At 53.4% G+C, this 13,264-nt stretch overlaps 4 protein-coding genes across 4 annotated transcripts; 2 read left to right on the top strand and 2 right to left on the bottom strand.

Annotated features, from left to right (window-relative positions):
• Nucleotides 1-88: 88 nt before the first annotated feature.
• On the bottom strand, nucleotides 89-1,455 carry J4E79_009173 (uncharacterized protein; the record flags this gene model as incomplete). Its single annotated transcript, XM_049358024.1, has 5 exons — nucleotides 89-167; nucleotides 228-495; nucleotides 553-1,116; nucleotides 1,193-1,354; nucleotides 1,386-1,455. The coding sequence occupies 5 exons, from the start codon at nucleotides 1,453-1,455 to the stop codon at nucleotides 89-91; spliced, it is 1,143 nt and encodes a 380-aa protein (XP_049207623.1).
• A 2,026-nt stretch (nucleotides 1,456-3,481) lies between these two features.
• Nucleotides 3,482-6,555, bottom strand: J4E79_009172 (uncharacterized protein; the record flags this gene model as incomplete). Its single annotated transcript, XM_049358023.1, has 5 exons — nucleotides 3,482-3,616; nucleotides 3,667-4,116; nucleotides 4,167-6,011; nucleotides 6,067-6,308; nucleotides 6,507-6,555. 5 exons carry the CDS (start codon nucleotides 6,553-6,555, stop codon nucleotides 3,482-3,484), a joined length of 2,721 nt encoding a protein of 906 aa, XP_049207622.1.
• An 803-nt stretch (nucleotides 6,556-7,358) lies between these two features.
• J4E79_009171 (uncharacterized protein) lies at nucleotides 7,359-8,428 on the top strand (the record flags this gene model as incomplete). Its single annotated transcript, XM_049358022.1, has 3 exons — nucleotides 7,359-7,420; nucleotides 7,530-8,119; nucleotides 8,169-8,428. 3 exons carry the CDS (start codon nucleotides 7,359-7,361, stop codon nucleotides 8,426-8,428), a joined length of 912 nt encoding a protein of 303 aa, XP_049207621.1.
• A 1,216-nt stretch (nucleotides 8,429-9,644) lies between these two features.
• Nucleotides 9,645-10,648, top strand: J4E79_009170 (uncharacterized protein; the record flags this gene model as incomplete). The annotated part of the gene is made up of 2 exons (XM_049358021.1): nucleotides 9,645-9,773; nucleotides 9,869-10,648. The coding sequence occupies 2 exons, from the start codon at nucleotides 9,645-9,647 to the stop codon at nucleotides 10,646-10,648; spliced, it is 909 nt and encodes a 302-aa protein (XP_049207620.1).
• Between the last annotated feature and the right edge of the window lie 2,616 nt (nucleotides 10,649-13,264).

The following is a 13,264-nucleotide window of genomic DNA, read 5'->3' as shown; positions in this document are numbered from 1 at the left end:
TACGGGAAAAGGGGGTTCGTCGTGAGGAAGGTCGTGACAAGAAGGAGGGTATCGATGGAAAGGAAGTTGGCGAGTCGAGCGGCCAAGGCTATGGCCACCAGTTCATCCTCTTGTAGCTCTCAATGACCTCTTCGACCTTTTCTTTGGTGATCTTCTCTACGTTGTACCTGGTGGTTTGTTAGTATATCGCCGGCTTGATATTTTATGTGAACAGTGGTGTGACTTACTTGAAGCCCGTCTCCTTCTCGAACAGACTCCCGTCCATGCTCAGATCTGCATCTTTCAGCAGCTCCTTCTCCATGTAAGGTGTCAGCGGTGTCGATTGGCTGATGCCGGCTTTTTGTTGCAGTTCTGCCCAGGGGTCTAAAGTCTCGTCGTTGACTTCGTCGACGACATGGTCGAGGTTCAATCGTGCAAAGGCTGAGATGAGTGTGCCGTGGAAGCCGGTTTCGATGTTGAAGATCTTACCCATGAGCTGGGCAGTGTCTTTTTGGGCTAAACGTCATGTCAGTACTGCAGTAGATAGGATGACGTGGTGTGGAGAGGCCTTACAGTGGTTCGCATGATCCACGATGTTGAAGGTGGGTGCCGGTCTGCGTCCTGGGGGCCCCTTCATGTACCACTCGACACCATGCCACAGCGCTCTTGTAGAGTCCTCAATGTGCACCAGGTTCGTCTTCAGGTCTTCTTTCCACAGGAAGCGCATCTCCTTTCCTTTGCTCTGGTATACCCTCGCCATGCAAAGCGCCGTGCTCAGGTATTTGCTCGTGTACGGCCCGTAGACGTGTGCCATCCTCATCACTATCAGGTTCAAGCCTTCGATCTTGGCCAGGTCCTCCTCAGCCTTGAGTTTCCATTTCGCGAGATTCGACCAGGGTTTCGGCTTGTCTGACTCTTTGCTGGGTGCGCTGTCGGGCTTGTAGACCATGCCGGTGCTGACTTCGAGGAAGCATTTGACCTTGCGTTTCGCGGCTTCGCGACCAATGGCCATGGACAGGCCGTAGGAGCGGAGCTCGTAGACCTTCTCGTCTTGGGCGAAGCGGGTCTCGCCGCCGCAGTTGAAGACATAGTCGAATTCGGCGCCGCCTTCACGGTCGAATATTCGCGGGAGGGATTCTGTAGGTTTGAATTAGCCTCGAACGTCTTGTTGTAGACATCCCTTAGACCCAGAGACACGGTCAGGGGTACGCACTCTCCTGCGCCGCATCCGCCTGTATGAATCGCTCTCTTGAGCACGCCTCCTTGAATTCAGGTGCAAGCCATGCCAGCTCCGGGAGATGTTTGTCGACGATGCGAATCTGCGAGGCGAGGTTGTTGTCGTGGATGTACTTGGTGAGGTGTCGCCCGGTGTAGCCTAATGCACATGGTCAGCCCTCGTGGCATACTTGGGTTGTGCCCAGCGCGAGCCTTACCCAGCCCTCCTATTATCAGCACCGAAGGCTTTTCTGAAGCCATTTCTGGGGTCGCGTATGTTCGTGATCTGCGTCTCCTGTGCGCGCAAGAAGAGATCGCTAGGGGACTCTGAAGGGCGCAGTGGGCGGATGGTGTCTGCTAAGGCCAAAGTCGGGGGTGGAGATTTGAGCGGTGCGGATCGCGCTCAGACCGTCTTTGCGAGGAACCAACTGGCGAGGGACAATATCACGGCTGCTATAGGCGAAGCGTCTTGCTGCGATCGTCTGTCTTGCTCACGTTGGAAGAAAGATAACACGCGGCGTTCGTGATCGCGGGCGTCAAGCTGGAACGAGAGGGACTAACCACGAAGAGAGATACTCCAAGTAGGATACCGCGGCACCACAACGATGTCATATAACTCAGGCCCAATATGCGCGACTCATTGACCTGCAGGAGGGGGGCAGTCAGGCCGATATTTAAATGTGCACACCCAAGCCCGGCGATAATTCTCTTCTCAAGAGGCCACGCCCATCACTGAGGCTCAAAAACCAACTATGGCCGCCAGTAGCAGTCATGGTCGGGCACTTGTGGCTGATCCAATGCACACCATAGTGGTCCGCTCCGCAAGCAAGTCGACCGAGATTATGTGGGCTTCGTATGTAGCGAGCCCGCGACAATTGTATTGAAGGCGCCCGCCGCCACCCGCCACATTATGCAACTTGGGCACGAGCACACAATGCGATCCGCTCCACCGTATCCCCTCATATTCACAGCATGACGTTTGCTGTTCCTATCTCCTGGATACATAGCGGTTGTCGCGGGAGATGTACAAGAAGCGGGCGGTGAACGACGGCGCGCTCCCGCAGTGCTGGACCTTGTCTCGAGCTTCAATACTTTGGGCGCATGACAGCCCGACAGTGGGGGTGAACTCCCCCTGAGTTCACACCAACAGAGCTATCAGGCAATCCCTGGCTGACGTAGCCATCCATCCATGGGCGTTCTCCGACGTTGTGTACAATGTGTAAGCCACAGTCGCCATCCTTCAACGAGCGATTACCGAATAAAAAGCAAACAAGTGCGGAGCCGCGAGGTCTGTCGCTAAATCGCCTTCCCCTTTACAGACACGATGCTGGGGTTGTCCTTTTAGCTTAACGTCTAGCCTGCATAAAACCCTCGCTTCGTAACAAGTTCAGATAACTTCTACTAGGCTAGGCACCGTGACAAGAAATTCGGCTCGTAGCATTGCCGATATGTATTCAATATTATGGTCATTGAGTCAAGTAAGACCTCGTAGCGGCTGATTTAGACAGCACGAATGCCGTCAGATGTTGCTGTGATTCCGCGGAATGGGGACTACTCATCAGCCCAACGCCCTCGTCGGCGACTTAACATTTATTGTCAAGCCAAGAGACGGCGCCTCCAACATACACAGTTCGTACCGGCGTTGTGTCATGCAGCTCCGGGCTCCGAGGCCTGTCGGCGCCGGGTAGCGTAGCACACGGCGTGCGAATCTAGAGATCTCTTCGATCTGTACCTCCTATCAATAAATGTAACGCAGGTACCCAAGCCGCATCATTGGCTGCGACGCACTTTCTTACACCGCTCTATGCCACCCATCGTGATTGTGCGACCCGGCCGAGATGCAGTTTGCCTCCAGAGCAGGCAGTGTGACGGTGCATTCAAGACAGGCATGCATGCACAACCTCGGAGTCGAACAGCAGTTCATGCATAGAACGTCACTAAGGATGGTGATCGTCCCGCACTTGCATATGCATCAGTAATCCTTTTCAGCTGAGTCTCTATTTGATATATTGCTGTAGATGACTGGCTAGATCGCAGAGCTACTATGAATATCTTAAAGCTATGCAGTGGACTCCCTGAAGTAAAATGAGATCGCAACGTCATATCGCATGCTCGCCGAACCGTACCACCCATGCCCTTGAATACGGAAATAGTACTAAATGCCATCGTGCTTTTCTTTGCCGCATATCGCCCAGTCAGTCTCACCCTATGATGCTGTGTGCACCCGATGCAAATCTAAGAAGATGTCCGAAGACAAGCAAACCCCGCCTTGCATGCATGCTCTGCTTTAAAACTCCCAGGTCTCGTCGACTGACTTGATGGCCCAGTCGAACTTCTCGCGGAGTGTCTTGGAAAAGAACTTCTCGATGGGTACGTCGAACTTCTTGGAGAAGACCACAGTGAGACGAGGGTCGATGTAGTTCTAGTTGCGGTTAGTCAGAGATCATGCAAAATGGACGGGGAGCGACTTACGATTTTGGACGTGCCAAGGGCAACCTCCTTGTTGCCCTCCTTGTCCTCCATCTGTATCTTCATGTTCTCAATGCGCTGGTTAAGCTTGTCGATGTTACCCTCAAGCTTGTCGACTGTTGGACCCTTGCCCTCAGCTTCGACCTTGCCAGTCTTGTTCTCCTTCTTGTACTTGGCGGCCAGCTCATTGACCTTCTCCATACGCTCCTCGAGCTCCTTAGGCTTCATCTCCTTCTCGCCGTCCGCCTTGAGCTTCTCGTTCTCCTTCTCGAACTTCTTGGTGATCTTTTGTCGCATCTCTTCAATCTCTGCCTCCTGGTGCTGTTTGACCCACTCCATGTCGAGATCTTCGGGTCGCTCAAAGTACTCAGCACCCTTCTTCTTCTTGATCTTCGGGTCCACGTCGATCATCATCATCTTGGTCCTCCAAACCTGATAACGAAGACCATTAATCTGACAGAAATTAGCATAGTGAAACAGCGGAATGTGCGACGACAACATACCCTCTCGTTCATCTTCTCGATGGAGGTTGCGTGACTCGCAGCGACAGTACGCTTGTGGTTACACAAGATGGCAACTTCACGATTGGCATCGTTGTAAGCCTTCACCTTCTCCTGGACTGTGCCAGTAGCCTTCATCTCCTTGAGCAGCCGGGCCATTGTGTACGAGGCGTTGTAGGTACGGAACACCTTTGCGGTGAGACCAGGCATGTAGCTTGTCAGATGCTTGTTGAGACCCGACGTAGTCAGTCGATCGAAGATGTCATCGCCTGTGGTCTTGGGCTCCTTCTTGAACAGCTTCAGGTTCTTGAAGACTTGCGGATCGACCTTGACTTCGTCGTAGAACCGAATACTGTCTTTACCCAAGAAGTCAAAGATGACAGTCTCCGGCGGCTTCAGAGTGATATGCTGAAACTTAAGCGAGCAGCAACCGACGGTATCAGCCTCATCCTCTCCCTTCTCGTTACCAGCACGGAGGGCGAACTGATCAATGAGGTAGATGGCGGTAGCACGTTGACGATCAGCCATCATCTTGGAATTGAGATCTTTGCGGTAGTCTTTGCGGATGCGGTCGATGTGCTTCTTGAGTTCTCGCGCCTTCTCGAACTTCTTGAAATCGCTCTGGCCCTTGATGTCGGAGTTGGCAGCGAGCATGACGTACTTGTAAGCACTGTTGATGTTTTCTTGCCACATAGCCAGCCATGTGCCTTCGTGATCGTGCTTGACCGCCTTCCATTTGTGACCCGCGGGTGGCTCAGGGACTTTGGCATTCTCGCCGATGTTGATGGTGATCTGCTCGGGCATAACGCGCTCCTTTACACGACCGGTCTTGGGATGCTCACCGCGACCACGGAAAAGACCGGGGGGTTCAACGCGGAAGTTGCCGACCTTTTGCTTGCGACCGTCCCACAGGCAGTACATGTACTGAGCCTCAGCAGCCTCCTTCTCAGCCTTGAGCGCTTTCTTCTCGGCTTGTGAGAGAGCCTTCTTCTTGGCGCGCTCCGCGTCGAACCATTCGAAGATGGGCTTGAAGTCGCACTTCTCAAACTTCTTGATCTTGACTGTGTTCCCATCTTTGTCCTTGCCGTGTCCGGTCTTATCCAGAACCTTAGTAAAGTCCTCGAAGAAGTTCTTGTTGAAGGTAGGGTTCTCGACGTTGTGGGTGGAGTTCAGCATGCTTCCGTAGAAAGTAGCTACCTCCTCGGCGTCCTTGTGCAGGGTGACAGGTACACCATCGTAGACCAGTTTGACGTGCTTGGGAAGTGGCTCGTACTCGGGAGGAAACACAACACCGGCGTGCTCCAGCGTGTCCCACTTCTTGGTGCCATCACTCTTGCCTGGGTCCTCCCACCAGCGGTACTCTTCCTCCTCGTTCTCAGCCTCCTCATCCTGCTCAGTCTCCTCTTTCTTGACTTTGCCCTTGCCCTTCTTGACAGGCGCGGCGGCGGCAGGCTTCGCTTTGGTGGCCTTCTTCGGGGCGGCCTTTTTGGCGAGCGGCGCGTCAGAATCGGACTCTTCCTTCTTGACTCCGTTTGTCTTCTTGGCCGGCGCCTTCTTCTTCGCAAGAGGAATGTCGTCGTCGCTGTCGCTTTCTACCTTTTGCTTGCGCTTCGGGGCAGCCTTCTCCTTGCTGCGCATGGCCTTGGCCTCCTTTGCAGCGGCCTTCTCGATAGACTCCTTCTTCTTAGTGAGCTTCGTTGCGAGAGGCACGTCGGAGTCGGCAGACTCTCCGATTTGTTCGGCGCTTGCTTTGGGGAGCACCCTGGCCTTGAGAGGCACATCGCTGAGTTCTGAATCGGAGTCGTCCTGGGTGGGTTTTGCTTGCTGTGAGGTTCGCCGCCGCTTGCTCTGCTGGAAAGTTAGTCCAGCTTAACGCGCGTGAATTTCATCAAGGGCGACCTACCAAAGGCTTGTCGTCATCCTCGGAGCTACTGGCGTCCTTGTACGATTTGCTGTTTGTGACGCTGCTGCGCGACTTGCGCTTTCCGTTGGCGCCGTTGGTCTCGGGCGCATCGATATCCATCTTGTCGTCGTCGGCGACTGGACCCATGCGGATTGAGATGCCGGGCTCGACGTGACCGTTGGAAGGGACTTGGGCGTCCATTTTTCTGTCTTCTTCTTTGGTGATCTGTTCGTTGGACTTTGCTGTTGGAAAAGTTTCGTTAGCCATTTTGCGTCTTTAGTGGAGGCGCACTGGTTGCGCTAAGTTGGGTAAGGTAGCGAGGGAGGAGGTTGGTAATAGTTGGGAGGTGAAAGGGTGGAATTTGACAAGGGCGATCGGGGCGCGTGAGAGGGAGATAGCCGTGGCGCGTGGAGATAGCGCAGATTGCCGGGCGCACTCACCTTGGTTCTTTCCTCTCACAAGAGGAGTGTCGTCGTCTGAAGAGGACATGGTGGAAGAGACAGGCGCGCGCCGGGATTGCGGATAATAAAAAACAGGACGGGCGTGCTCAGCGAGATCTGGCGCAGATCGAGGAAACCTAGTGGGAACGAAAGAGCGGAGCCCGTGGAAGGGTGAGAGTTGTGGAGAGACGCGCGCCACTTGCGGGCAAACACGTCGTGCGATTGAGGCGATGTTGAAGTTTGAGGCAGCAGGGACGAAGGGAATAGACGAGGGCGGACAGAGGATGCTGAGTTAAGTGAAGCGCAGCCAGGGAGCCATTGCCCAGCTGTGCTTCACTAAGTCCACCAGCGCACGGGCGTTCGGCCTTTGCAGCAGATGCGTAACCTCACCATCGATCGATGCACTAGGACGCTGCAAATCGGCTACCAGAGCACACAGCCATTGTGCAAGCTGCTTGCTTTTCCTACAATACGGAACATGCGGAACGGTGCGTCAAGGCTTTGGTGGGTGCCTAGTCGGCGCCTGCCACCTGTTCCTCCATTGTTCGTGCCTATGTCCTCCTAATGTTGTCACGACGATGTCGTCTTTGGAGCCATTTTCAGACTCCTCGGACTTCATCATGGTTCAAAGACACACTCTACACTGCACGCAGACTGCCACGAGCGTGGCGGCGCTGGTGAGAGGCACCGCATCCGGTGTCCTCTGCTGGAATCACTCACGTGACACTTGGCGTGTTAGCGCGGAAAGCAATTCAGTGTCCCGACTGCCCGATGAGAGCTTCCGCTCAGCAAAGACAGCAGTGAAGCACCACCACCGGCTGTCGCCATCTCCACTCATCTCAATCCGTAGCCATGATGCTGTCACGAGCTGCGCGCCCGGCCTTCAAGGCGGGCATGGCCGCCGCCGCCGCCCGGTACGCTCCCACCTCAGCCCGCAGCTTTTCTCGCGCTCTGCGACCCCCCATTGCCGGAGCCATTGCATCGCCCGCTGCATCGAGTGCTGACTGGAACTTATGTATCTAGGCCCGCCACCCTCTCCGTCTCCAACGCCGCCGGCTATGCCACCCTCCGTGAAATCGAGGGCCGTCTCAAGTCGATTCGCAACATCGAGAAGATCACCAAGACCATGAAGGTCGTCGCCTCCACCAAGCTCACCCGTGCCCAGAAGGCCATGACCGAGTCCCGCAAGTACGGCCAGACGTCCAACACCGTTTTCGAGAGCGCCGAGACCAAGCCCATCGAGAGTGAGGGCAAGAAGAACCTGGTCATCGTCTGCAGCTCCGACAAGGGCCTCTGCGGTGGTATCCACTCGGGAATGTCGAGGAAGGTCAGGGCTATGCTCCAACAGAATTCCGACATTGAGCTGGCTGTCATTGGCGAGAAGTGCAAGGCGCAACTTGGTCGTTCCAACGGAAAGAACATGGTCCTGTCCTTCGCCGGTGCCGGAAAGGACGTTCCTACCTTTGCCGACTCCCTGCACATTGCCGACCAGATCTCCATGCTGCCCACCGAATACGCTTCCATCAAGATCGTCTACAACAAGTTCATCAACGCTTCGAGTTACGAGGCCACCATCCAGGAGGCCTACTCTGAGGAGGCTATTGCCCAGTCTGGTACGTCACACCTCCAAGTAGCAGAATTCATGTCTGACAATCTATCTAGCCAACTTCTCTGCTTTCGAGATTGAGGATGAGGTTCTCCCCAACCTCCGCGAGTACGCCCTTGCCAACTCGCTCTTCTGGGCGCTGGCTGAGGGTCACGCTTGCGAGCAGTCTGCGCGTCAAAACGCTATGGACAATGCTTCCAAGAACGCTGGAGACATGATCAACAAGTTCCAGATTCTCTACAACCGAACGCGTCAAGCCGTCATTACTGGCGAACTTGTCGAGATTATTACCGGTGCGGCTGCTTCCGAGGGTTAAGCGCTCCAGGAGCTTTAGACTTGATATCCCAATGATCTGGTTCCATCTCCCTCATGGGCTGTGTAGAATAACCATCTGTTCATAGCTCTTTTGTACCAGCCAGTTCGTGGAAAACATTCATGGTTGAATCTCGTGCCTTGTGTCATGTCTGCTTCTCGACCGCATCTACGCTGCGGCCTACGTCACATCTGGGCAGCACCGTCTGTCGTGCCGATCTAGGTACTGTCAATTTCATCACGTGTGTCAGCTCTCCTGCTCATTGTCGTCGCAGAAATGCAGGCTAAGATGACCAGCCACCTCAAAGAGCGCCCCGGCATCCTCCGTGCTCGCTACAACCTCCACGCCAGATCGGAAACGGTCGCTTGGGTAAACACCACGCGGATGTGTGCTGCAGTGCAGCGCGATCGGCCTCGGATCTAGATCAATCATCTGCAAGTTGGCGTGTGTGTGATATATCTCATCATGGTCCAACAGCAATTTGGCAAAGCTAATGTCCGGCTTGCAATGCCGACCTGTCCCTTAGCTGTAGGTCATGAGTCGCAGACAACGGCAGAGGAAAAAATCGCCGGCAGACGACTACACCACTACTCAGTGAGGCAGCAACTATGCACACCAACAGCCATGAGACTGCAAATCAAGCAGTCTGCACGAGGGTTCTTCAAACCTTATGCGTGCTTCAATCCCAATGACGGCAAGTGTTTGCGTACCTGACCTCCTTCGGCGCGCTAAGGGTAGGGATAGCTGGTTTATGAAACGTAACCTGCATTCGAAACGGACTCGCCCCTCTTACCACACCCTCACCCGCAGGAATAGTACGTCAGGCCTAGTCAGGTACGGTCAGGCCCTTGAGGCATCATATAATATGGCCCATTATGGGCGTTCGCATCAATGATTGCTTTTATTCTCCACTTGCACTGAGCGCTCCGGTAGCCGCATCGCTTTCAACCGTTCACGCCGTTTTCTGACCAGCATCGAGAAGAGGAAAGCGCACCCTGCATTATTGCCTTTACTGCTTACATCGCTACCAATTCAATAAACCCTGAAGCCGGCTTCACTTTTTCATTCTTTGAGACTGCGCTTCTCTCTTTTCGTTCCGCCTGTATCCGGTCTGCTTCACGCCCGAGCTCACATTCGCAACTACAATTCAATCGCTGCTCGCTCTTCAATCAAGTTCGACCCACATTCACCGACCCACAACTTCGAACGACTGAGCGACATGCTGGCGCAGGCTGGAACATACATGTTGAAGGCGAAGATGCAGGCTCTCAAGGATCTGTATGCTAGTCGACACTACACACAATGCGCAAGTTTTGGGGAGCGTTTACTGGGTGACATCAATGACAAGGTATGTAAAAGTAACACTACGCCGCGCACCCTCCAGAAATTGAAAGTCGCCAAGGCAAGCGCAATACACGAGAAGCAAGAGCTAACGAATAACAGATCCATCCCATCCACTCCGCTTATCTGAACTTCTACATTGCACTCTCTCACGACACACTGGCAAGGGAAGCTACCCTCAAAAACCGCTACAAGGAACTGAACGCGGCGGAAAAGTACTACAATGAGACCATCGTCGCTCTTACACCACCTTCGCCATCTTCCACTGCGCCGATGGAGGATGACGACCAGCCTCTGACACCAGACTCTGCGACCATCCCCAACGAACAGACCTGGTTCCGGAGGTCATCCAGAGTCAGATCCTTTGACTCAACAAGCAGCTATCGTAGCTCAACCTCAAGCACAGACTCCTACGCTTTCGACCTGGAGGTAGACCCAGATCTTGCGCTGAGGAACTTCCGCTTCCCATCCCCACCCGGCAAAAACGTGGAATGGGACTCGTGTGCCGACCCTAGACCCTTGTCCCGCCACATCAAGAACGACAGCATCCTATCACCTCTATCCACAGAGCATGTGCGATCGAAACCAGGGGTCCAGCTGCCGAGTGGCACCCCCGCCTTTGTCCGCATGGTAGAGGGCCATCTTACTAGTGTGCGGACCCTAAAAGAGACGACCGGTGTCCGTGGTGTGCGGTTCGCATTCCCGACTCCTTCGCCATCCCCCACCAAGTCGCAGTCCAAAGATCCTCGCAGCAGCTGCATGCTGACAGACGAGGATCGGGAAAAGCTGCAACAGAAGAGGAAGAACATGACATGGCGCCCACGCTTCAACCCTGAAAGCGTGCAGAAGCTGTGTAGCGATGCGTTGGCAGAGCTCTCGTAGCTGTCAGCATGTCCTTTTGTGGAAACCTCCCCAGCTCTCATCGCAATGATTCAACGCGGATGAGCCACGACTACGCCCATGTATCCTCACAACTTCTATACGACTTTCTTTGATGTTCATTTAGCAAGGTGTCCCAGGTGGACAAACTCTCATATACCCCGGTTCGGTGCTTGTCAGTTGACTCTTTGTAGAGCTATGATTTTTGTATAAATACGTGTCAGTTCCGAATGTGTAGTTGTATCAATAGAAAGCAAGCTTGTTATATTCTCTATTCTAGATGATGTATAGTTTTACTCAACCGCGTTGTGCTTGCAATTCAGCACCAGTACGTTCATCAAAACAATCTCCACCGATGTTTACACGCATCGACGTCCATGCGCAAGGCATTATCCAGTTGCCGACCTCACCAACCCGTCCCCAGCATTCTCGATAAAGCCGCCAACATCTCAGATGCTTGGCGACGTTGTTCGAGTTCCCGCTCAGTTGGTTCCACGTTCGTTGGCACATGGTCTCCACTCCTCACCCCTTGAGTTACCAGGGTTGTTTGACTCTGCTCATTCCAGACCGATCTCAGTGCTGCTTCCTTCTGTGTATCTAAGGTGATAAGAGTTTCAAACTTAAGCGTCGGAAGCCCTCCATATTTACTGTGCTCATCCTCTGTCTCTGGGTGCATGTGCGATGGCGATGGATGCTTCCAGACGTTGACTTGGTTTCCATTGCAATTCGACGCATCTACCTTATTCGACGACGGCATTTCAGAGGCTGGCGTTGGGTCCCCAGAAATTGAATCCATGTCTGTAGTTGATGTCGGATCGTACTTCGCAAGGCCTGAAGAGTCAGACTCATTGGAAGTTGCATCGGCAGCATCCGCACTGTACACATGCTTCGTCAGACGACCTTTAGAAATGCTTCCACTTTCGGTCATTCCGGAGAACGTAGCCGATTGAGAAATGCTTTGGATACTGGAAGGCTCGGAATGGCGTGCACTGGCCCCGCCCTGTGGTATATCCGCAACGGACGCCGCGGTCTTGCGCTTGAGCGAAGGCTGCTTTCGTATCTGCGAATCGCCGTGTATCTGAATCTGCACGGAAACTTAGAACAAGACTCCGGCCTTTCATCAGAAAATCTGCTTACGTCGTGCGACTCTGGTACTGGTTGTAAAGTTTCCACTCGGGAATGCATTGTGAGTTGATCGTCCGGGGTGGACATGATTGCTGTCTGGTCCACGTAAAGGGAAGAGATAGGAGCCTGATGCAAAGAGGCATCCGTTGAGGCATCTGTCGTTCTCTCGATTGCCGGAAGTGAATTTCTAAGATCCACGAGGGCGTCATGGTGCGTTTGACTGATATACAAGTGGAGTAGCGTTCTAAACCTCTCAAGCGATTGGAAAGCTGACTTTATCTTTTCTTGGTATGTGATCGGTGTCCAGTCGATGCCGAGAACTATCCTCGGTTGAAGGAGATGTACCGCTTGACATGCGAGCCCAGAGATAGATATCAGGACAGGAAGGATAGGATCCTTTTGTATGTCTTGTTTGGCAAGACGCTTGACGATGCGGAGCATTAGATCGATGTTTGATATCTCGGCGTCATAGTTATAGCCGCCGTTTCGGAGCGTAGCGTATAACTTTTCAAGCCTTGTGGTGGATAAACAGATGTATACCATGAGCTGACTGACGCTAGCAGCACACCCGATCACTTCCATAGTTGTGAAAGTCTTCGGTCACCTGCGTTCAGTATGGTAATGGAAGAGTGATGTTGGACGATAGCGAGCTTTTCATTCAGTTGAGATGACATGTGCGGCTGTGGCAGTTCTGACCGGCAGCCGGTCAAATTCAACGCTCGCCGCCTGCACTGAGCTACGAATCGCTGTCAGCCTGGCCTGTTATTCCGCACGGCGAGGTCACACAAGGCGGGGTACTGGTCCAATAGAATATGGGCCTGGGCACTGCCAGCGTGTCTTCTCCTAAATTACTAGGCTTTGAGCTTACGCACACGAATCTTTCTTCCAATGCGCGAAAGCCTGTCGCGTATGATACCTGCCCAGGTGGCTAGGTACTGAAGTAGTGCTCTTCTTTGACCCGACAACAGTATCAACGCATTCCATACGGTAACAACCATGCCAAATACTTGGCGTCGGCAACTCCTACGAGTTTTCTGTGTTCAGTGCAATCGTTTAGGCGGCCCATGCTTACCACTACTTGTCAGTGGCCAGTGTGTAGGAAGAACCTTTGCTATGTGAGCGAGGCAGTGCAGTGGAAAAGTTAAGCGAGACAACACATCAGTGGCAATCGGCTTTCTGGTGCTTGATTAGGACGTACATCCAGACAAGGCAGAGACTGACACGATGATCCCTCTTATGCTGCCGATGATTGGATCGATATAAAAACGTCGTACCGTTGAGTAGCATGGTTACTGGATGCCGATGCATTTTCCAGCCTTTTGACCTGCCCTACACCAGACCTGAGTAGCACTGACACCGTACTCGGAGATTCAGGAGAACCATGGACTAGGTATAGCCAGTCATGACTGAAGTTAGGGTATCCGAGATAGATGGAATCTCATGCACCCGAGTTTTGTGCCTGTCAATTTGGGTCTTGTAAAACGTCTGTCTGTA

This window comes from Alternaria viburni, assembly GCF_023758015.1.
Source record: "Alternaria viburni strain BMP 2772 chromosome Unknown scaffold_23, whole genome shotgun sequence".
NCBI classification, from domain to species: domain Eukaryota; kingdom Fungi; phylum Ascomycota; class Dothideomycetes; order Pleosporales; family Pleosporaceae; genus Alternaria; species Alternaria viburni.
This window is presented reverse-complemented; position numbering and strand designations above follow the sequence as displayed.